We start from the raw sequence: 25,700 nt of genomic DNA on the forward strand, positions 1-25,700 counted from the left end.
TTTGAGGAGACTTGCGGGTGGTTAGGATTCGTTGCAGCAGGGTTCTTACGTTTCTTGTTGTGAGGATGAGTGGAGGTAAATGGTTTGTAGTCACTATCAGAGGAATTAGTGGGAAAAGTTGAATCGGTTGCATTAAACTGAATTAGTGGGATCACAGGCTCGCAGCAGCTATCTCTTTGGCGATACAAGCATCTATATGGTGGTCGTGAGAATCAAACGATTGATGTCGAGGATAACATTGGTTTCTTGAATGAGACATTCTATATGGGCCAAAAATAAGGATTTATAAGATGAATGATAAATTGAGGACATAATAAGAATAGTGAAATGTTTAACTATGTAGATAACTTATAATAACGTTGCGTTTAAGAAGTAAGGGGAATTGTGTCATGAGGATTAAAAGTAAAAGTTTATGAGATGAGGGGGTACATTGCGTTAATAGTTGTTAAATGATGTAGTCAATAAGATTATTGTGTGATGACTACATGAGGAGTTAAGTCAGTTTAAAATTTAGATTTGATTAAGTTTACAATAAACTAATGAAATATAAATTGTGGATGTTGGCCTACCATGAGCTTTCCATGGCAATTTGAATGGCCCAACGAACTAACGAAAAAACAACTAAGTTGGACAGCCCATGAGCGTTACATGGCAATTTGATTGTCCCAACTAATTAACGAATTAACAATGCAATGAAGTTTTTCGGCCCAATGAGTGTTACACGGCGTTTTAACCGATCAAACTAAATAACGAACTATCGAAATAAATATGGGTAGTCGGAGTATCTTATGAACCACCACGTTTGATTACTCCAACAAAAATACAAAAACAGGTTGAGAAATGGATAGTAGGAGTGCCCATGGGTTCCATTGATTTTTCACCCAACTAACCATTTAAATAATGGAAAACAATAATCAGGAAACCGAGTTTAGCCACGTATCACCGTGAATTCGGTTAAGATCAACCTAAGGTGTCGGTCATATGGCATTTATGGGTCTCGCTCAGGTCCATAAGGTTGAGTACTGTGGTCAGGTTATCACCCAGGTAAGGAATATCGTCTTACCTTTGGTTCTTGGAACCGTTTTGCCAGTGCCCAACTCACAGTTTCTCTTCCCCTTTTATTTATCGTAAGGACATATCACATAACCTAGCCTTAAGGTTTATGAGTGAAAACAACAGGTGGGAATTCTTAAGGAATTTCCTGAAAACAAAAGCAATCTAATTTTCGAAAAGTTTTCTTTGAATTTTGAGGCATAACCTCAGAGTTTGTGTGTGTGTGTGCATAACAATACAACAGATAATAAACAAATAATTACCTAAGAAAGCTGTAAACAATTTAATTCGAACACATAAGGCAAACAGATAAGCACGTATGGGGCTCCTAAGCATGTTACTAAGGCACCACTAACGACCTATCTTAAACCTTCGGCTTTGATACCAATCCGTCACACCCCAAACTACGACGGAAATGTCGGGCGCGAACTGATTGTCACAGCTCTCAAGGTTACTATCAAGCACAATATAAGTTTCAATATCTATTTAATAATTTCAAATAAAACAAATATTCATTACAATATCCCAAAAACAAATACGACATCAAACAATTATAAAATTTTAATTAATATTGTCTCAATGAATTTCTTCTAGCATAAATCCTTAAGTGATCTTTTAACTTCAATTACTTCACATCAAACGATAACCTGCATATGCGTTGAAAATAAAGTAGTTTTGTCAACACAAGGTTGAGTGAGAAACACACCAGTTTAAATGTACATATAGTATAGTATAAAAATAAGTAGTTGCAACAAGTCATATGAGAATAACAAATTAACCAAATGAGCAAGTATAACTGAGATGTCGAGAATCACAAAGGCTAACGACTGGCGTATGATCATACTAGTCTGAGATTATGTTGGACCTCTCCGAATGCGGAAGCATACAAAGCAAATAAGCACATAAACAAGTAAGGTATAAGTTGTTAACGCATAAGACAAAGTTGCAGTTTTGTGTATAAGTATGTATAAGAAATATTATTTACGCATATGTCCCCAAAACATTGAAAGCGGTAAAATAGGAGAATGTGGTACGCACCTGGTCGAGAAAGCAAACGGGATAAACAAAGATACGAAACGTCACTTCTTTCTAGATTGCCCAACGAAAAATCCTAAGTATGAGTTATGACAATAAGTAACTAAGAACTTAAAATACAATTGCTAAAGACGTTCGAGATTCGATGAGGTTCGGGATTTAATGATATGATGTGTTCTCACAACGTTACTTATTTCTGTAAATTTATTATTTAATTTTTGTAGCAAAGCATTATTGTTCATAATATGATCTAATTAAATAAAATACATTTAAATACTCAAATAAACGTTTATAAGGATTTTGCATAAATCATATAGACAGATTAGTTTTAAATAATTAATTTAAGCTAAAAATACATTAAATTTTTATAAATATTCTCGCAATTAGAAAAGATTTCTTTTTATAAAAAAAACCTTGTAAATAATAGAGAATTAATAAATAATAATATTTTTAACAAAAGATTATGATCTTTCAAAAATACTTAAACTTATACTTTTAATACTTTTAATACGTCAATTAACATGATTATAATAAATATATAATTTTTGATGAAAACTCTTTTTAAATATTAAAACCTTTACAAATCTTAACAATCTAATACACACACACACATATATATATATATATATATATGTATACATATTTATATATATAGTTTTAAACAAATGTTTGGAAAATGTAACTAGTTAAAATGTCGGTTTTAGACAATATATAAATTTAATATGTACACACACACACACACACACACACACATATATATATATATATATATATATATATATATATATGTATACATATTTATATATATAGTTTTAAACAAATGTTTGGAAAATGTAACTAGTTAAAATGTCGGTTTTAGACAATATATAAAATTAATTAATATAAACATTAAAGGGTTTAATTAACTAACAAAATGAAAAATTAACTAAAATGGCGGGCTGGGGGTGGCTCGAACCTGCGCCCCAGCCATAACAGCCCTAGTCACGCACAGACAACCATCAAAGCTACCAAGTTATTTGGTTAAAATATGAAACCAATTTATTACATAAAGAAGCTTGCGAAACCCCAAAATTAATATAAACCCTAACTTTACAATTGTTTAATCCGTTATCTGTTAATCCAATTAAAGTTAGGGCTATTGATCATCATCATAACGCTATTTAAAACATGTATTCAATTACCTCTTACGATGATCTGAGATGGGTTAACGAGTTCAACAGTGGCCGGCTCAAAGAAGTTACGAACGAACAATATAAAGATCATCATCATAACGCTATTTAAAACATGTATTCAATTACCTCTTACGATGATCTGAGATGGGTTAACGAGTTCAACAGTGGCCGGCTCAAAGAAGTTACGAACGAACAATATAAAGATCAGGTTAATCAAATTATTTGTGGGGTATAGGTTGGCGACGGCTGAGGGGTGCTAAAGGATGCATCAACTGTATATAACATGCTCGTTTATATAGAAATCCTAAATTAGGGTGTCGGCTTAGAATATTAGGAAATACGAATCAATATTGATTGAAATAACTTAATTAAGTTATTAGTTAGGCCGAATATAGGATGTTTAACATATCAAAAGATTCAATTACCAATATTGTTGCGTAAATTGTTGTCCAAGGCTTAACAAAATTGGAAATCGGGTATATAAACAAATGTGGATTCGGGTTTGGGTCCTAGGTACTGGATTTACCAGATTTGCAAATGGGTTATGACATGGAGTTTTCCTTTGAGCCCCTAATGTTTAAGGATGGGTACATAAGGGGTTAATAGATTAGTTAATGTTGATTTTGCCAAGATAAGAAAGCTATATTTTATAATATATAATTAATAATATTATAATAATAGTTAATTTTTTCGATAAATGCGTAAAATCTCACGAACATCGAAATGGGTCGTGTTTTATCAAAGATATATTTTTCAAAAAAAGTCCGAGTTGTTACACTTTCTTAAGTTCTTCTCTCTAATTCTCTCTGTCAATTTTGCACGTATTAGTCTTCCATGGCTTCAAACTATATTTGGGTAATATATTCCTATGGTGTATAATGCCAGTAATGACAGTGTTACAACTTATTATGTTTCCATGGAATAGACACAATGACACATAATTGTTTTTTTACAGATTAATAATTCAATTTTTTCATTGATAATTGAGCAGGTTTAGTGCTCTTCATGAATTGTTGTCGGAATCCGGTTCTAAAGTTAATCAGCAAGAAAAGTGGAGGGTAGCATGGTATGATTTCGTTAAAATCGTTCTTTTTTATAGCATGTTAATTCATTTTCCATTCAATTGATTTTATAAAATGTGATTCAATGGAATGAACACATTTTATACACATTTTTACTGATTAATAATTGGTTTGGAATATACTACATTCATTAGAACTACAATGATGAAATTCGAGTGACAAAACTTGAATTGTTGAACTTAACATATAAGAGTAGTAACATAGGATAACTAGAAGATTACTTGTTTTTACTTTTTGCACTACATTCATTAGAACTACAATGATGAAATTCGAGTGACAAAACTTGAATTGTTGAATTTAACATATAAGAGTAGTAACATAGGATAACTAGAAGATTACTTGTTTTTACTTTTTGCAATGATGGGTTTGGTGAGTCGAGTAAGTAAGTTATTTTTATTTTTTGCAATAAGAGACGGGTTTGGTGAGTTGGGATACATAGAAAATTTTCTGTGCTTTTATGTTGGGTAAGAATAATTATATTAAAAAAAATAAAATAGTTAGTTAAAAGGAAACGGGTTAACAGAGTCAAACGGGTCAAATTTCGTAGTTACAAACTTCAATTTATAGATCAATTAACATGTGGAGATTATTCATACACTCAATTTGTTTTAATTTTGATAGATTTGCGTTGATGTTTGAGACTTGAGACTTTTAAATGATGATAGCTTGAGAAAATGAAAAGGACAACTTTTTGGGTAGGCGTGCATTTTCAGTCCTCCTTGTTTTGATTTGTTTCTCATTTGTGTTTTTTCCTTGGTATGTTTTGTATAATTTGGCTTTTATTATATTGGTGGGACTAAATTCCTATATGTGTGGTGACGAGATTGATATAGCAGTTGATGGTCAGCCATTGGTTGCTTGCAATGTATGTGTTTTCTCATAAAGGTATGTAATGTAATAAATTAATAATATCAATAATCTCACACACAAAATCACTAATTTTAACATTTTTTGTTAATTAAAATTTATTTTGATCTTGTATCTTCTTTGTAATACAGTGCACTATTCCTTACTATTTTGGTATATGTTCTTCTCAACGTATTTGAAACACCGAGGATTGCTAATTGAGGTAAGAAAAGTTGAGCTAGCCATTTGACATAAAACACATTAATTTGATACTTTCTATATTATGTTAATTTGAATGGTCGTCTGTGGTACGTGTGGAAATGAATGGCCTTTACAAAAAGTTTCGTATGCACAAATGGGATGAACTTACCAAAGTCAATGGTCTGGAAGCTAATGATACTTGTCTTTCAATGGAATTAAACTGAAGTGAGTTTAATGGTAAACAAGGTGACAAAGAAAAACTAATTTATCAATTATGATTAAACTTCATAAAATGATTTTCGGTTTTGAATGTATATTGTAACAACTACGATTAACTTTTGGAAGTTTATTTTACAAGTAATTGAAAAAATCGAATGTTAAAAATATTATTTATGGGATTTTGTGAACTTTATAATTATGGTTTAAATAAATTATATGGCTTTAAACAATTAAAAATTCAATGTTGAATATGTATGTAAGGCCCCAGTCCCGGTGCCCTACTTTGGACGTTGGATTTACTCATAAACACAGTTCTAAATATCAGAGTTAATTAAAACTTTCGCGGAAATAAAATTAAGGTCAACCATTCATTACAAACATTTATAACTTGTCTTTAAATATAAAACATAACATAGTTTATCAAACACCATGACAATCTTCATTGGATGCCAGTCCCTTCAGATGCTTCCATGTGCCTTCCTCAAGCTAGTTGCTTCAGTCTATTTACCTACGTGCATACTAAAATTCAGCTACGTTGAGTGAGTTGTAGTTAATCAGGTAACATACAATACATACACTTACTTTCATATACACATCCGAAGATACATATTATATACTTTACATGTTTACCTTCATTTCGTACATACATCAATTCATACATACACTCTTTCATACTTTCATACTATATACATAACTATCTTTACCATCTCAGATATTATTAGGGTCTGGTCCCTTCTATCTCAGATATTTGTAGGGTCTGGTCCCTTCTGTCTCAGATATTATTAGGGTCTGGTCCCTTCTATCTCAGATATTGGTAGGGTCTGGTCCCTTCTTTCCATACAACCATACCTTCACTCTTTACACATACATTTTATTATATACTTTCATACATACTCATAATCATCCCTTTATCTTTCATGAATCATATATAAAGCTCACCTTTCTTGGCGATACGTGCAATATCTGAAGATTGTTCACGTACCGACAAACTTTCATTCACATTCTCAATCACTATCACATAAATCATATAAGGCATGCACTTACCACTTAGGGTAAGTGAATTAACTAATAACATCGAGTATGCACACAGCCCCGAAAATATAAGAAGAAATTAGAGCTAGAAACTCACCTGAACTCGGTTCCTCTCAGAGTTAATGGTAACTCCTTTCTTTAACTGGGCGCGGCTAACTGTATAACAATTACACGTATCAGTTAACTGTCTCTACCCTTATCGCATTTCTAGTTTAACATAACCCTCAACGAACGGGGGTCTGGGGCAGCGCCCCTGACAGCGGGGTTCTAGGGGCGGCAGCCCCTAGCGGGGTCCAATGGGCAGAGCCCCTGGATGGGGTTAAGCTGGCTGGAAAATTTTAATTTTCATTAACTGCCTTAACACAATTTTTCAATAGAATTCTTAAATTATTATTTTATTCACTACCTTATTCGCTATAACGAATGGCCTCTGGTTAAGCCTCATTCGCTATCACATTCGCTATGACGAATGACTTCATTCGTTATAACGAATGGTCTGATTCGTTATGAAAGCTTCATTCTGAGTATGCATCATTCGTTACACCATTCGCTGTCTCATTCACTATGATAACTGGTTCCTTTTGTTATAACGAATGGCTAGATTCGTTATTTTATCAAAGCGAATGATGAGTAACGAATGAGACGTCCATTTGTGACCTCTATTAGACGAATGAAGGGTTCATTCATTACGCGTGCATTCTCATTCGTTATGATTGCCTAACAAATGACCAGCGATTCGTTCAATCATGATGAATAAGCATCGATCTTATCCAAAACTTTGACTCAAGGGTCAAAGTCAAAATTGCTAAGAACAGTCAACACCAGATCTGCAATTTACCCTCGATTCATGACGAAACAACATGAAATTGGTATCAATCTGTAAGGCCCCGTTACCGGTAGCCCTACTTTCGTGTTGGATTTACTCATAAACGCAGTTCTTAAATATCAGAGTTAATTAAAACTTTACGTGGAACATAAACTTCACCCAGAATTTATTACATAGCTTTCGCATCTCATCATAATAAACATTCAAAGTCGTTTAAACATAAAACATTGTCTTTAAAATAACATAACACTTCCTTGAGATGCCAGTATCTTCAATTCCATGCCATGTGTTCCCCTCAAGCGAGCTGCCTTATCTTACTCACCTGCGTGCATACTAAAAGTCAGCTACGCTGAGTGAGTTCTAGTTAATCATACAACATACAATCGGTTCATATACTTGCACACACGCCCGAAGGGGTGTACATTATTCATACTTTCTTTTCATACATAACTATCCATCCTATTTAAAGAGCCTTACGCCCTATAACCTCACAGATATTATAAGGGTCTGGTCCCTAACATCACAGATATTATAAAGGGTCTGGTCCCCAACATCACAGATATTATTAGGGTCTGGTCCCTACCATCACATATATTATTAAGGTCTGATCCCTACCATCATAGATATTATTAGGGTCTGGTCCCTTTGTTTCGTACTACTATAACATACCTGTCCTTTACATACTTCCCTTGACAATATGTGCAATCTCCGAAGAGCGTTCACGTACCAGCAACATATCATACTTACATCATACTTAATCATTTCTACATCATTTATACATCGTATATATTCATACATACAACATTCATACATCATATATATCAATCATATCGTTAACTACCACCTGACGGTCCATGCCATATCCGAAGATCGTTCATGCACCATCAAGTAACATCATACATAATTCATACAGGGCATACACTTACCACTTAAGGTAAGTGTATTAACTATCACATTGAGTATGCACACATCCTCAAAAACATAACAAGGAAGTGGGGCTAGAAACTCACCTGAACACGGTTACGTTCACTGTTAATTGTTATTCCCTTCTTGAGCTGTGCACGGCTAACTGTATAACAATTACAAGTATCAATCATCTATCGCTATCTGTATTGTGTTTCTAGTTCAATTATAACCAACAATGAACGGGGGTCCGGGGGCAGCGCCCCTGGCAGCGGGTAACTAGGGGCGGCAGCCCCTAGCAGGGTCCAAGGGGCAGAGCCCCTGGCTGGGGTCGAGCTAATAATAAGCGAATTTAATTCACTTCTCAGCGAACTTAACTTTTGGTGAACTTAATAATAAGCGAATTTAACATTAGCGAACTTGTATTAGGCGAAGTTCACAGTGGGCGAACATGTATACATGCGAACTTAATGTTCAGTGTAGTTAATCAAAAGCGAACTTGGATTCTGGCGAACTTGTCAGTGGCGAAGTTACTTAGTTGCGAACTTACACCGCAAGCGAAGTTATACCATTATACTTTCGGTGAAGTTATACAGCAAGCTCACTGCAGCGAGCTGCTGCTGCCGGAGTTCGTTTTACCAATCTGAAACACGCGTTTTGCGACCCTTGTTCGCTTATTATGGTTCGGCCGACCGATTACGGCCCAAGCTTGACCCGGACGATTCGTAAAGTCCGATCTTTAAGCTAAAACTTTCCAATTAGTTTACGGGTTTATTAGGTTCGTTTTAGCATCAACTTTACAACTTTACATTTTCTTTATACTCGATCTATTCTCGTTCTAAGTTTCAAGGTTAAATGTTTATAAAAACGTAAACTTTAAGGTGAAAGACATACCTTTACGTGTTCGTTTGATTTTGATTAGCTTGTTTAGGAACTCTAGATCTTGTATAAGACTCGAATAACAAAGATCTAATCACAACCGACGTTTCGGATCTCGCTCGTCTCTCTCTCGGCCGTATACGGGGTGTAGGATGTGTGTGTTTTTGAGTGTGTAGAGAAATATGGAAGATGGAATGAGGATTAGGTTTTAGGATGGTTTAAGGGGATATTTATATCCCTTAAAGCCCATGGACCTAATGCCCATTACCCTTTAATCCACCATAATTAATCTAAGTTCATGATCTTTTCTTGTCTAATATTAATTAATCATTTAACACACGACAACTTAACACGACTTTTCTTTATTTAATATTAAAATATTTAGGATGTTACACAATCAACTCGGAATCATAGCGCCTACAAACCCTAATAATCCAAGCATTCAATTTTTACGTTTAAATGGTGTGTTTGGCCATTATTTAAACCCGGTTCTTTAATCAATCGATTAACTCATCAAATGTTAACGAATTTCAGTAAGATTTGTTGCGTTGGATTCATTTTTACAATTTATACTTAGATCTAGGATTACTAAACGAGCCGAACAAATTTTCGTTATTGAACATACCTTAAACGAGTTGTTTCCACGAACCCGATCTAAGCTTGATGTCGGTTTGACTTGTTACGACGTTCCAGCACCAACAAGCTCGGGTTTTCACCTTCGGATCTTGGCTCGGGCTATAGGATGGTGTTTGTGTGTATTTTTGAATGTGTAGGCTATAGTGTAGGGATGGATGAAAATGGAAATGTTTAGGGTTTAAAGGGTATTTATACTCCCTTAAGCCCATAGACCTAAGGCTAATTCCATCTCTTATTCCATCTTTTAAATTCCAAGCTCACCCTCTAGTAGTTTATTTATCTAAACTGATACACGACACATTATTGAATAAATGAAATTTCTTTTACTATTATTATTGAAAGTAGGATGTTACAATGTATCGGTTTATTTTTATACATACATCTTTGTTTTTTAGAAGGAGAAAGGTGGGAGAATCATTATTGTTTTTTACTTTTTTTTTATATATATTTTTTAATTTTGAGTTAGGATTTTTTTATTAAGTTTTTTGAGGGGTTTTATTTTGTGCCCACAAATCCTTATCATCCTTCTCATTTAGTTATCATTTGTAGAATAACCTGACCCTAAAACTAAATTAAAAACCTTATATTAAAATTTTCATATATTAAATTTTTATTAAAAAATAGTTTATTCAACTCGTGTATCACAAAGGCATATAGCCTAGTTACTGATAAAACTAGTAACTGACTTGTCAAGCATATGCCAACAAGCTCGATTCATTAGATAGATCCATTAAAGTCACATGACCCTTAGTCGAACGAACAAAATTTCAATAAATTCAATGTCCAAATCTAGTGTAAACAATAGTTATCGGCACATCACCTTCTTTCACCTTCAACTAACGTTAAGTAAATTTGAAATTGATTGTGAAGAATCAACAAACTTCTTAGAGATGATGAAGTCAAGCATTAATGTGGGCCCACATTCTCTTATGTTTCTCTATTCGATATACATAATCGACACATCCTCATAGAAGGTGCAACAAAAAAATAAAAAAATATCTCTTACCGTCTTTAGTGATGAATAACACACCCATAATCAAATCGATTCGGATTCGTTCACCTAACACGAAATACACCTTAAATATCTCATAAAAACACATTTAGGAATTCATTCGCAGTATAAATATGATGAATAGTATCCTTCTACTTGGGTTAATTTTTTTTGTCGGGTTATCCGAGTCAGGAAATAGTGATCCAATAATCGATCTATAAAAATTCGGGTTGGTCAGTTTAATTCGGGTCGAGTTGTCCAGGAATTCTCTAATTCGGGTTCGGGTAGGGTTAAAACACCACCCCCAATTCCCAAACCCCCACCACCACATTGCACGTGACCATGTTCTCCTTCATCCCAAATACTTAAAAGTTTATTTGAATTGGTGAAGCTCTCTGATCTGAGCATTGTTCATTATCTTAATGTGGGCTCCTCACAAGGTGGCCCACAACAGTCTTCCTCCACTCCTGTTCGTCTCGGAACCTCTAGTTCTCAATATTTTGGAGACGTACAGTTGAGGGGAGACTATGACTTATTTTTCACGTCTTGGGACATTGTCAATGGGTACTAAAAAGACCAAAATACCCTTAAGTAACACTCGCGGGTTAACCAAAAGCATGTCACAAGTCACCCGCGGGACATATGAACCATCTGCATAGATCATATGAGGAAGAAACACCCTCATGGCACATGCGGAAGCATCCTGGCACCCTCAAAAGTCATCCGCAAGAAGGAACATCCTTCCACGTAAATGACCACGAGTTAATGTCCCGGGCCAGCTGTCAATAGCTAGTTACCTTCTAGAAGATTTGCCAAGATGCTTTCTTGGGTAATACGTGATCCTTCGGCCAATCAGCCAGCAACACGTGGCAAGGCCGTTATAACCATGCACATGGCGAATATTACTCTTTTAACCAATATCTGAAGGGCACGTGTCCAGGTTGTTATACATGCACATGCAACGTATAGGTTGAACCTATCATATGAGGACACGTGTCCAGACGGTTATAAAGGCATCTTCTAAAGGGACAGATGGCCCAATCACTTCCCTACACCATTCGGCTATAAACACCCTCTCAATCATCATGAGGTATTCATTCACTCCCACTGTACTCTCTCAATTTACTTAAGTACTTTACTCTCATCAGAACTGTACTTATTCTCACGCCGGAGGGTGGTTACGGGAAGAACCCCCCCCCCCCTCTTGTCCTTCCCGTAACGAGCTCACGGTGTTTGTTTTGCAGGTTCACGTCATTGGACTTTGGGGAATTGTGTTCATATCGTATAGGCAGTTAACCGTATCCTACCCTGTTGACTCATTGGATCTAGGACCCATAAGTGAAGAGAAGATCCGTGTTTCTTCAGTTGTGTAATTTTAACATTTGATATGATTTTGCTCAAATATATACTCCAATGTAGGTTCCTTTGCTGAATATGAAATTTCATTGCATTGGATCATTTTACCCCTTGAATCCGGTGAAAAAATGAAACCATTCCTGGCTGCAATGAACGTGTAATTGTCATTGAAGAAAATCAAGAACCTCAAGATAATGATGCATGAAAACACGAGCCTGTTGCAGGGCGTGATTTGCAATCTGAAAAGGCTGCTTCTGGGTTTGATGCTTGAAGGAGATGAAGATCCTAACAAAGAAACTACAGCGTTTGCTGTGAGGTTACTTGTACTTTCCTCGCCCGCTTATGGGAAAACCTGGCAGTCTGGTCAACCAGGTTAAAAGTGATATTTTCTTATCCAATATTAAAAAGATTCATATTTGAGATATGTAACTGACTTTTTATTAAAAAAAATTTTGATTTGTTAAAATGGGAGTTCTTTGTTTTGAAGGGCCACGAAGCTCACGTGGGTGAGGCACTCTTATTTTTTAGTAGTTGATAAAATTGCACTTTTCGGTTTTTATGTTTGCATCAAATTACAAGGTTATCATTTAACTTATGTATTTATGGTGGATGTTCTTTATGTGTTCTTTTGCTCTAAACACGTTATTACAACATGTGAAAGGCACACGAGGATAAGATTATGTTATTTAACAACTTTTAACCCAATTCCCCTTCATTATCCTCTTCCACAATCTTTCTCATCCCCACCCACCATCTTTGGTATCATCTAGCGGTTGCCCCACCTCTTCCATGAACCACCACCGGCACAAGGATCACTCGTCATTTTGACCTTTTTTCCCCCATCGGGAGGGTTAAGAGACCTTAATTGAATAATCCGGCGTGAACATTTTTTGACACTGTGTGTTTTAGCACATGTTGAACTGTTACATGATTTCAGCCTTTAATTTGGGGCGAATTTGATATCTAAAATATCTAGAAATATTACAATAAAAGTGATTCATGGCGTTGTTGCGGTGATGGTGGTTCATGGCGTAGGTGAGGCAGCCGTTGAAGGGTTCCGGAGATGATGGGTGGGGCTAAGAAGGATTGGACAAAAAGATGAAGCATGTTGGGAAATCGGGCCAAAAGTTGTTAAATGTCGATCTTACCCTAACGAGTCGCATGTTTAAACTTAAAGAAATAGATAACGAGATTAGGGCAAAAGAACAATGTTTGTTAATAAGTTAAAACATAAAAGACATCCACTGTAAATATGCTAGTTAAAGGATGACGCTTGTAAAGTTGTTAAATGTCGATCGTACCCTGACGTGTCACTTGCATGTTTAAACCTAATAAAAAGATTATGGGATTAGGGCGAAAGAACAATGTTTATAAGTACATAAAGGGAATCCATTGTAAATACGTTAGTTAAAGGATGATGATTGTAATTTGATGCAAACATAAATGATGAAAATTGCAATTTATTCTATTTCTTGAAGCACTTCTAACCGGTTCCAAATCATATTTCCTATACAAAACACCTTAATACCACATTTAAAACTAAAACGCAAACATGTATCACGCCACAAGTAGTCTCATATATTGTGATGACATGGACAAAATACATACGTATGATTTTTAAATATGTATTGATATTCTAGCTCTCCGTTCCTCATGTAAAATAACTCAACAATCTTTCAGAAAGTGAAAGAATTCAACAAAGTAAATAGAATCATTGAACACTTATTGTCTTCAATCCGTTATTAAGTATATTATTTTAAAAAAAAGACAAGTTTCTTTTTACTTTCTAGGACTTAAAAACAAACTTTTGGATGTTCAAGAGACTTTGTCTCTGTCACAGCCACCAATCCAAGACCAAGTATATATTTTCTAGCTCCTTCATTCCTCATGTTAAAGAATTCAACAATCATTTCAAAATGTGAAAGAATTCAAAGAAAGTAGATGAATCTCCCATCACTCTACCTCACATTTGTTACTCCTACCATCAGCCATCATGTCATCCTGTTGCCAAGTGACTATCCCTCTCATCACCGCCGTCACCATTGTCATCGCCCCATGGCGACTGCAACCAAGGAGGTTCATGGTGCTCATTAGAATTGTTGATCTCCCAAATATGTTACAAATCTAAATTTCTTTGATATATTTCAATTTCTTTTGGCAAATTGCAATTCCATTCAAGTTCTGTTATTGTTATTGTTATTATTATTATTATTATTTTACAAATTCCAATTTGTTATAAAAAAATTCACGAACCAAACACAACCTTAGAAATCAATGAAACATGCCTAAGAGAAATGAAACAGATGTACACTTCAAGAAGATGCTAAACCAAAGAAAGAATTGAGCAAAGCTTAACGTGACAAGAAGTGAAATTTCAAAGTCTGATTTCCAGGGAATAAAAAATCAAAGGATAGCGCAACCCCAAAAATGCAATGCAATGGACCTCCCCGGAAAGCAAATAGAAGAGCATTTAACATGACTGAAAACCGGAGCAAATGGCCCTGTCCGAACGACAATCACAAACATGTGACAACGCCTCGAGGTAACGAGTTAAAATGACGGGTGCAACCAGGCAACAAAGCATGTTGGTGTGACAACATAGAGTCCAACTCCAACCTATACACTTTACGACACCTCTAAATGCAACAGCTCTACAAATTACAAATAGCAGGTGGGCGACGTAGTTTGTAACAATAAGCATAGCAGAACTGTTTGTAAGGTGCAACATGGTTACAAAATAAAAAATTTGAAACATAAACAAAGTATATAGAAAGAAGTTGAACTCCCCTTTCCTGAGAATTTAAAAGTCATGCAATTGCTAGGATGAATGTTCAAAGAGCTGTAGCTCTTGGTGATACTAATAGTAGATAAACTTTGTTACATTTTCATTCTGCAAGTACTTCAAAGCCTGCCAAGCAAACGCGTGACAACAAATCATCCTAACCTTGCTTCTCTTCGTAGTACCTGCATCAAAGGTGGGAAACAATCTCAATCCATTTACTTGGAAGGTGTTATGCATCGGTAAAACAAAAAAAACTTAACTAGAAAGAAAACCGGTTAAATGAATCAAACGTGGTAAAAGTGTATTTTTAATGCATAAAAGCTCCTAGATCATTTTATCAGGGACAATTCCTATATCTCCCTTAAAACTTACATGATATCATACTTACGTGGTTAAAATTGTAATATCAAATATACCCATTTTCTAATATGACATTTATACCCCTAAACTTGCATTAGTATATGAGAGTTTGGAGTCCAATGAGAAGATTAAATGAAATGGGTAAATTGAAAATTTTAAGTTTTTTGGATGTGCATATTGAATAATAATGTTTTTGGATGGATATATATGAAATGAAATATACAGTTTTCAGGGGTATATACAGAATTGCCCCAAGACTTTAACCTTTGGTTTTAAAAAGCGTGAGGCACTCTTATTATACAATACACTTCTAAATTGTTTATAAAATCATACTTAATACCCAAAACACATTAATAAATCATACTCCGTACACAAAACACAACTGACAACTAAAACACCAGCATGTATCACGCCGTACCAGTAAAACGCATAAACATGTGGTGTAAGGATATATTCAATTTCTTTTTCAATATTCAAGTTCATAATGCATTTAATTAGCTGTGATTAACATGAATGGAGATAGTTAAAACAACAAGAATGGGTTTAAATACCTATAATAAACTGACTAATATGTTTTAAGCAGTCACCGTGCATTACAAGTCCAAAGAGGTGCCAAAAACCTATATGACAGCTATGCCAATATGGGTTTAACATATAACGGATTAATATTGTATTCTTCATTTGATAACCGACTTTCCACCACCATATATATGTAGTTTTAATTTGATAACCGGCATTCAAATCAAAGAGAATAAAAAATTAACTACGAATCTACAATGACAAAATGATATAATAGTACAATACTTTACCTCCTCAGCAAACTTAATCAATATAGTTGTCCGAGGTCGTTGTTGACCATCCACCGGAACAAAATGAGCAGTCACAACAGCAGGGAATCCCGCATTGTCTAAAACACCCTACAAAATGGAAACACAAGTCAAAGCTTTAAATGGCGGTTGTGTATATATAACCAATTAAACTTAAACACATACCCTTACTATCCCAGCAACAAAAGCACCACAGTTGAACGACCCCATATCTTTCGGTACTGAAATAAATCTTTATTTGAAAAAAAAGAAAAACGCGTATGCAAATAGTGACAAATACAGATCATAAAATCAGATAAAAGACGCTTATAATATTAAATAAACTACCTGTTGACCAGAAGCTCCTTTTCACTAATCATGTATTCATCTTCATGTTCAGTACCTTTCTCAAGTGAGTCAGCTACCTATTGGAGTAATATGGTCAAACTTGAAAGTCAAACATAACGCAGTCACTAATACTTGTATCACTTAGGAGAGAAACAGTAGTCAAAGTCAAAACATAATCAAACCTTTCCAAAAAGCACCTTCCATACAGTACTATGTACGAAGGATAAAATTCCCAACAAACGTGTCTCCCTTCTGTTACCCTAAGATAACAAATTAAAAAGAATTAGTGGCATAAGGTAACAACAAATAAACAAACAGCACTTAGAGTTTAGTTTGATAAATATCAAATAATCATGGAGAATTGTAGAGGTGGCAATGATGACTCATTTACTAGTGACTGAGTCAATTCGGTTAAATATTATCTCAAACGAGTTAATAGTTAATACATCATTTTCTACAGTAACTTTATAATCATATTCGACACACTAACATTTCAGTAAATACAATTTGTTTGAACAATAGTTTTCTGGGCCAACCCATCATGACAGGTTTCAACCCGACTTAACAATTAACATACTACCCGACTACCCGTGTTGACCTATTACACAACCCACCAACAATTCTGTTTCCACTTATATAGAATTATATATGCACAAAAGAACATACAAGCATACATACAAATGTTTGGATCACTGACCATACACGTGGTAAAAAATAGCAGGAAACAATCAACTGAAGACACTATCTACACGGTTCAGTAATTGTTAACACCTAGGGTCATTAATACATGAAAGTAAAGTGGTATGCTTCATTTTGTATTACGACACCATTGACATAAACAAGAAAACAGAAAAAATCAAGTTTTTAGCACCATGCCTAACAGCTAAAAAACATAACATTTTCAAAAGTGCAACTCTTTTCTCAACTAATATCGGCTCCTTCACGCAAATAAAAACATCAGTCAACCATGGAGTGAACATGAGGTCTCGTTCACTTCGACTATTAGATGATATCAAAGTTCACATACACATCAACTGCCATAAGCATACCTTTTCCCTGTGGCACAGTAATTCCAAAACTCGTACTCCAACAGCATAACCAGCATCCTCCAATCTGATCAAACATTTAGGTGTGAATGTCAGTATTATACATTCAACAATCATTGGTTAATTTGATGTAACATATCAAAAAACTAATTATCTGAAATGTAAAATATCATTTTGGATAGTTTGTTACCTCCTTTCAAGCTCCCCAATATTATCAACCTGAGTCTGGTTATACTGAACAAGCTCTGAAAACAAGTAAGCAAACCCACTCAAACTCACCTGCAAATTCCAAATCATACAAACAATCAATAACCATTCCGAAAACCCAAATCAATTTTGCAATGAATTTGATTGTCAGAAACCCTAGATTAGAATGAATGAAGGGTACGGTACCTACCTCTTGACGGCCTTTACTAAGGGGTTTATCGAGGACATTTGCGTATTGCTTCATCTTACCGGCTCCGATCATGGTTAGTTTCAACTCCAAACCCTACCCTACCCTACCCTACCCTACCCTACTGCTCTTGATCTATTATTATTGTATGAGACGGAAGGGGTCACTCTTTTATTCATTCATATAAAATTAAATGTTTTAGTTAAAAAACAACCAAATAAAACAATAATAACTAGGACATCGGGATTTGTGGCAAACGCGTAAAACCGTGAAAAAAACTAACATAACACGCGTAACTTTATATAAGAAAAGAAAAACATTGTCGTCAAAACCGTCATAATGTGCATAGTTTGGTTGGTTGGGGCGACCCTCGGGTTCGATCAGGTATTACTATAGCACCACGGCAAGTGATGTGGGTTTATGATGGGTAAGAGGTAAAAGCAAGTCCAAACATTAGTTGAAATGGGCAAATACACAATTTTTATTGTTTAATTTAAATTTATGATTTTTTAATAAATAAATTAAAATAAGTGAACTGTAGTTTTTTTAAATAAGATAGATGAGAATAATAATATCCCACTTTTTCTCCTCCCTCCGTCTAGGGTTTAATTCTTGAACCAGCAATCGAGCAATAGGAATGGAGGGGTTGGATCCAAGCACCAAGTCAACCCTCACCCAAATCCCTTTCTTAACCCAGCGCCTGAAGGAAGAGTACAAAGCCTTGATCGCCTACACTTCCATGAACAAGTCCAAAGACAACGACTGGTTCCGTATCTCCGCCGCCAATCTCCTCAAGTACGAGTTCGATCTCCAGTTTGTGTTTGTGGAAAAATTTATGAAATCCATCTGACATTTGTTAGTTCATCTTATATGTTATGCACTATGATACGACCCGTATACCCGCTGACCCAATCCAGAAGACCCGACCCAGTGACTCAATTAAAATGGAGCGAAGAAGTCAACAATATTTCTGCACGTTTACATTTTCCATGTTTAGTTTACATTATCTCCATGTTTGCATTATCTCCATGTTCTCCATGTTTGCATTATCTCCATGTTCTCCATGTTCCACTATTCATGCATTTTCCTTCATGTATTTAAGTTGTTTGAGTTAATGAAAAAAATAGAGAAAAATTGTTCCAAAACATTGTCTTCCTAATTCTTATTAATCTTGGAGGTTGACCCACTCAAGGGTTACTATCACACTACATACTGAATGGAGTTTTCACTTGCTACTTACTGAATGATCGTTTATTTTCTGCATACAGATGTACAGAGGGGGGAAGATATGCTTGACGGTGCATTTCAAGCCACTTTGGGCCAAAAACTCGTAAGAAAATTCTTGTTACTTTCATCTCTCTTGAAATTTTACGTACTAGATTCATCATGTAATAAACAAAGTATCTATTCATATACTGAATTCACATTTAAGAATAAGTTGATCCCTAAATCAAAAAGGATAAGTTTCTGGAATAAGTACTATTAATTTCATAACAAAAGGCTTAGAAAATCGAAAGTCGTAAGTCATAATCAGTTAAAAATTTGATTCAGACAGTTTTGTGACTTTGTCTCTCTCTTAGCTTACAGTTGAAATCACATGCATGCATTAAGGATTCAGTTCCTTGAATTTGTATGATTTGTTGACTGGTCTACAATAGACATGTTCAGAACTTGAATTCTGTTCGTGCTACTACATAATAACCCTGTTAACACTGTAATATTTCTACTAGTGGTTTTTCTTTTAAGTATGTTTTAACTGTGTTATAACTTATAAGTATATTCAAGAATGTTTGCAAGTTTTTTTAAATGTTTTAAGTAAAGTATGTTGTCATGTATAAAATATTGTTTTATAGCATGTCATGTATTCTCGTGTTTGCCCTGTTGGAGAATTTAATGACATTAAACCGAAACAAATTTATACATATACTATTTTTTGGAAACATGTGTTTCAGGTCAACTGATAGGACCCTAGTAGAAAATACTAAGAATCATACCATAATTTAAATAAGTTTGAATACCGTTGATAACAGTTTAATTTTTAGAGGTAATCCAGCTTTCTTAGTGATTCTCAAATCTCAAGTTAATTAAGCCCTTGTGATATGAAGGAATAAGGGTTTTAATAATCCTAAATGTCATTCACATGGCCCGAGGCGTATGCACATGCATAACATTAACCGTATAATATGTTTATTTTTTGTATTTCAGCCCTAGGTTTGGTATAGCACATGCTCTATGTTTGGGGCTTGCACCATGGCTTGCAGCAGAAATACCAATTCTTGTGGATTCTGGTATGATCAAACACAAAGACGACGCTGTCTCAACCAGTGAAGCGTAGGATGTTGTTTATTATCATTAACAGTTTAATAAATTACAATTTTCAGTTCTGAGTTGTCGATTGGCTGGATAAAATAAGTATGTTGTGGAGTAATTGTTCAATATATGATCTTGATGCTTAAATTTAAAGAAAAAGTTTCAGATTTATTGTTGTAACGTTGAGAAGTGTTGAATATGCGTTTGGTAGAATAGTTAATTACTTTGATTGCATGTTGATTCGTTTATCAGAGTACACGCTTCGTAAGCTTTGACACTGTAAAGTTGTAACTGTCGGTCATTAGATGTCTTATCGATTTCATTCACCGGGCACCTAGTATAATGTGGTGGTGGTAAAATGTGACCATAAGTTGATGATCTTAGGGTTTGTGGAATTTTTGACAAGTATTTAACAAACGTTTTTATGATTTGAAACGATGTCTAATTATTCAATAGCAGATCAAGAGAAAGTCAAGACATACACTACAAGTTACATAAATAGTAGGCTTATTTATACTCGTGACTCTAATCTATGTGTATTGAATTTGTTTATCAAATAGACATTATTATAGCTTCAAGCTTTTTAACGAACTTGTCTCAAGTAATTCACTTCACTTAGCGATTCATTTCCCAAATCAATGTGTTTGAATGATCCTATAATATGGCCTAAACTGGCTAAAGATAAGGCCACATGGTCAAACTATCATAATTATCAGGGTGGTGTAGTGTTGCTGCAGACGCACCAACCTCACTTGTTACATGGACTAAATAAATTTTGGATACAACATATCACTGTCACATCAGTCGGTTTCTAGTAAAGTTATATGTGTTGTATAACTTTTGCATACCACCTTAAACGATTCATATGAGTTATGACAACTCGTATAAGGCCTTATTTGATTTTATAGGTGTACAGATGTGTCTTGGGTGAACCAACTGTAGATGCATTTGATGCTAACTTACAAGATGAAAGGCAAGAATTCGATCCTTAGGAGGAAGATTGACACTAATAAAATATGTGCTCGGTATTTTAAAGCCCAACTAAACTTTTAAAACAATTAGAAAGCAAAAGAAGGTGAATTTTTGGGGTGGTAATGAGGAGAAAGACTCAATGAGTTGGGTGTCATGGCAAAGAGTGGTTAGAGATAAGGAGATGTGGTTTAGGAGTTGGAAGTTTACGAAAGCGATGAACAAAGCACTGTTGGGCAAGTGGTGGGTAAAGTACAAGACGGGAGGATATGCACTTTGGGTAAAGACAATCGTGGCACTACATACGGGTGCATACAAGTGGGAAAGCATATCGATGATAAGATTGAGAAGTCTTCTCGACCCTTGGATAAACATAAGTAATACAAAAAATAACACACACAACAAAAGTTAGCATTATGGAGAGGCTGCAAGGGGTATGGGGGACAATATTGATTTTTGGTTGAATACTTGGATTGGAGTCAACCACTAAAAGAGAAACTCACATCTTTGTTTCAATTGAAAAAGAAGAAATATGTGATAGAATGCTATACTTGAACAAATGGAAATATTATTTGGAACTAGAGATGGAAAAGACAACCAAAAAGTATAGTTGAAAGAATAGAATGACAATTGTGCTCACAAATGCTCTTGAAGGTGGAAATCCTAAATAAATCGGATGACTAGGTATGTCAAGTAGGCAATGATATGGAGAACCCATTTATGGTAAAAGACTTCAAATGGGAGCTAGATAATGTCGATCACCCGAAAATAGAGTTATATTGACGGTTGAAAACATTACCCATAAAGTTAAACTACTTCATTTGGCGTTTGTTACAAGATCGAACTTCAACAAAGGAGGCATTATCGGTAAGGGTATATATTTTGGCAATTTACACTGTGTATTTTATGGATAAGTAGGTGGAAAACTCGGATGATATTATGGTAAAGTATGAATGTGCGGGTTTGGTTTGGGCTATGGTATCACAATGGTTGAGGCTATCGGAGCCGTTGGACTGCTCGTCAATACACAACCTACTAGATTTTGCAAATAAACACGAGTTAACAAAAAGAAAAGGTGAAATTGTTCAATCAGTGATGACGATCGTTGTGTGGTTGTTATGGAAAGCAAGAAATGATATTGTTTATAATAATAATAACAAACTTTTGTAACAAGTAAAATTGTTGGTGATATAAAGACTACCTTATTTCTTTGGATTACTAATTGAGGCAAAAGATTATAGATGGGTGATGGAGCTTTAAGATTGAGGAATAATTAATATGAGATGCTCATGATCCCTTCAATTTCCATGTGTTTGTAATTTTGCTTTCGTCATGTACTTTTTGAGCCCTAGTTACTTTTTTTTTAAATTTAAACTTCAATAAACGAAAGGGGAAACCCAGATGCAGGGCTCCTCCACAGAGAAACGGAGGAACAACTGCAAGACTGCATACACTAAAACAAAACTATAACAGAGTAAAATTAACCCAATTATCCCATACCACATCTTCTTTTTTCGATCTATTTTTTAACCATAAATAACCTAGAGTTTTAATATCTTTCATTATCTCGAAAATCTTGAGTTACTTCCTATTTTTAACCATAAATAACATAGAGTTACTTTTGGGTTCTATGTTCTTTTTTTTTCTTTTATAAATTTTTAAAATATATTTATGTGTTATTCACACACAACAAAACTAAAGTATGAGTCTACTTAAAATGTCTATTCTTTCTCCAGAGCAAGAATAACAAAACCCAGAATAACATACAAACTTTACTCCATAAAATACAAGTCTACACGAATTAACTTATTTGGATTTAATCATTTTTGCTCTAGGAAAACTACCCTGAAAAACACAGAATCTAGAAACATACATACACCTAGGCATGTTCAAAACGGTTTGGGACTAGGAACCGGAACCGGTTTCTATATTCAAAACCCCCTTTTAAACCGGTTCCAGGCTCGAACCGGTTAGGGAACCGAACCGGTTCTCCCACCCTCGGACCCCTAACCTATCTAACCGGTTCTTACCGGTTCCTAACCCGGTTCCTGTACCGTAACCGGTTCCAACCGGTTACAGTGTAAAAATTTTTTTTTTTTTTCGTTTTTCGTTTGCGATTTGGATTCTAAACTACGATTCGTATTTGTATAACATGAAAAATAAAAAAAACAATTAACATAAAAATAAACAATTAACTGATGAAGAAAATACAACTACTGAAGATGTTTGCCACTGAAGACAACTACTGAAGGTTGCCACTGAAGACAACTACTGAAGGTTGCCACTGATGACAAGTTGACAACTACTGAAGGTTGCCACTGATGACAACTACTGAAGGTTGCCACTGATGACAACTACTGAAGGTTGCCACTGATCACAACTACTGAAGACTGCCACTGATGAGGAATACTCATCAGTGGGAAAGCTGCCACTGATGAGGAATACTCATCAGTGGGAACAGTCATCAGTTGAATCAGTGGGAAAGCTGCCACTGATGACAACTACTGAAGGTTGCCACTGATGAGGAATACTCATCAGTGGGAACATTCATCAGTTGCGACTTCTTCCTCGGAATTACTTGTAGAAATGCCTTCTTGTTCGTCGTGCACTCGAACATCAAGTGGTGTTTCATCTTCGAGAGTGGTTACGTGTTGAATACGAACGATTGAGTCCAAGTGATCCTTTAAGCAAATGCACATCTCCACCGACTCTGAATTTAGTCTTGTTCTTCTCACCGATATTACCCTGCCACAAAGAGAAAAAGCGGATTCCGAAGCTACCGTAGAAGCTTGGACGGTTAGTAAATCACGGGCCATGGTGGCAAGAATCGGAAACTCGGTTTCCTTTACCTTCCACCAAGCCAAAACATCAAAAGTGCCATATTCCTTTTCGGATAAACCGGTAGAGTAATCATTTGCACTATACCTTCCTAGTTCGCTTGAAGGGGTGTTACCCCTTTGTTTTTTAGCCGTTACGTTGCGAACGGTGTTCATAAGGCTAATCATGGGATCTCGTACTCTAGTAGCACTTGAACTTGATGAAGACCCCCCGGCATAGGCATGTGTATGTTTGACCCATATTTATTTAAATAAAAGTCATACATAAATTTAAAATTCAAGTTAAAATCATTTTTTGCCTCTGTTGAAAAGTTTGGGTCAACTTCATGCATATCTAAGGCTGAAAAAATTTCGTCTATCACACATTCAACCCCCGTAACATTTAACATTGGGTTTAAAGCGGCGGCGCAAGTAAAAACCGGTGGCAATTCAAGAAAGTATTTTTTTAATTTAAACTTCATTGGTAATATGATGTTTGAAAACATTAGACTTTTATTTTCAAATTCTTTAAGATTGTTAACGATTAAAAATAACTCCGAAAGAACCAAGGGACTTGTCGGATAATACGTTCCCGATAGTTTCGTAGTTGATGTTTTAAAAACTTCAAGAAAAGTCGATAAGTCATTGATAATTTCCCATTTCTCATTTGAAAAGGGGATTGCCAAATCATTCTCGGCAAGACTAGAATGAAACATTTGTAAAGTTTCTTTTTGTTTCAAAGCACTTTGAAACATTATGCAAGTGGAATTCCATCGATGAGGTACATCCCAATTAGCTCCCAAAGCTTTTCTTCCCGTATCTTTACAAAATTTTCTATATTCCATTTGTCTTTTTTTACTTTTCTTAAAAACTTCATGTATCATTAGTCTAAAATCGTTTATAACCGATGTAACCTCATCCGAAGCAAGTCCGTCTTGCACGATTAAATTAATGATATGTGCAACACACCTTGAGTGAAAAAATACACCATTGCAAATCGGCGTATATTTTAATTTTAATTTATCAACCGCCGATGTATTATTCGACGCGTTATCAAATGCCATTGAAAATATTTTATTTTCTAGTTTATAAGTTTTTATAACATAATCTAAAATTTCAAACAAATTATCTCCCGTATGTGGATACTCAAAGAGTTCGAAAGCAATGGTGCATTTCATCATTTCCCACGATGACGGGTCTACCCAATGAGCGGTGACACAAAGATAAGATTCGGGTAGACCATGTGGAGCCGACCAAACATCACTAGTTAAGTTTATTCCCGTATTTATATTTTCAAAATATGCAATTAGTACCTCTTTGGCCTTCTTCCACAATTTTAAACAATAACGTTTAAGAGTATGACGACTTACGTGAGTGTATTGTGGTTGAAGCGTATCTCGAATCATGGCGGTTAAGCGAGGGTTGTCGAAGTGGCTAAACGGCAAAGCTTCTTGAATCACAAACTTCGCCATACGATCTTGAACTCGATCAATTTGGTATGTAAATATTCCGCCTTCACTATCCATTTGCGTTTGTTGCGAATCGACGTTCTTTTTCAACGCCTTGCAATACGGTTTTTCGATGTGTTTCTTCAAATTTGAATTCGAAAGTGGGTTTAAATAAATCCTACAAAACTTG

At 35.1% G+C, this 25,700-nt stretch overlaps 1 protein-coding gene and 1 long non-coding RNA gene across 2 annotated transcripts; one reads left to right on the top strand and one right to left on the bottom strand.

Moving 5' to 3' along the window:
• Positions 1–15,013: 15,013 nt before the first annotated feature.
• LOC143530205 (uncharacterized) lies at positions 15,014–18,061 on the bottom strand. Its single transcript, XM_077025813.1, has 8 exons — positions 17,971–18,061; positions 17,764–17,852; positions 17,577–17,640; positions 16,710–16,787; positions 16,528–16,604; positions 16,366–16,432; positions 16,183–16,290; positions 15,014–15,195 (listed from the first exon to the last, which is right to left on the bottom strand). Exons 1-8 carry the CDS (start codon positions 18,040–18,042, stop codon positions 15,166–15,168), a joined length of 585 nt encoding a protein of 194 aa, XP_076881928.1. The 5' UTR covers positions 18,043–18,061; the 3' UTR covers positions 15,014–15,165.
• A 1,109-nt stretch (positions 18,062–19,170) lies between these two features.
• LOC143530206 (uncharacterized) lies at positions 19,171–20,442 on the top strand. Its single transcript, XR_013134810.1, has 2 exons — positions 19,171–19,297; positions 20,173–20,442. It is a non-coding gene; the product is annotated as an uncharacterized LOC143530206 (long non-coding RNA).
• The last annotated feature ends 5,258 nt before the right edge of the window (positions 20,443–25,700 follow it).

Source organism: Bidens hawaiensis, unplaced genomic scaffold (assembly GCF_021521415.1).
Source record: "Bidens hawaiensis isolate Kalapana, Puna unplaced genomic scaffold, B.hawaiensis_p1.1 tig00008861_1, whole genome shotgun sequence".
NCBI lineage: Eukaryota > Viridiplantae > Streptophyta > Magnoliopsida > Asterales > Asteraceae > Bidens > Bidens hawaiensis.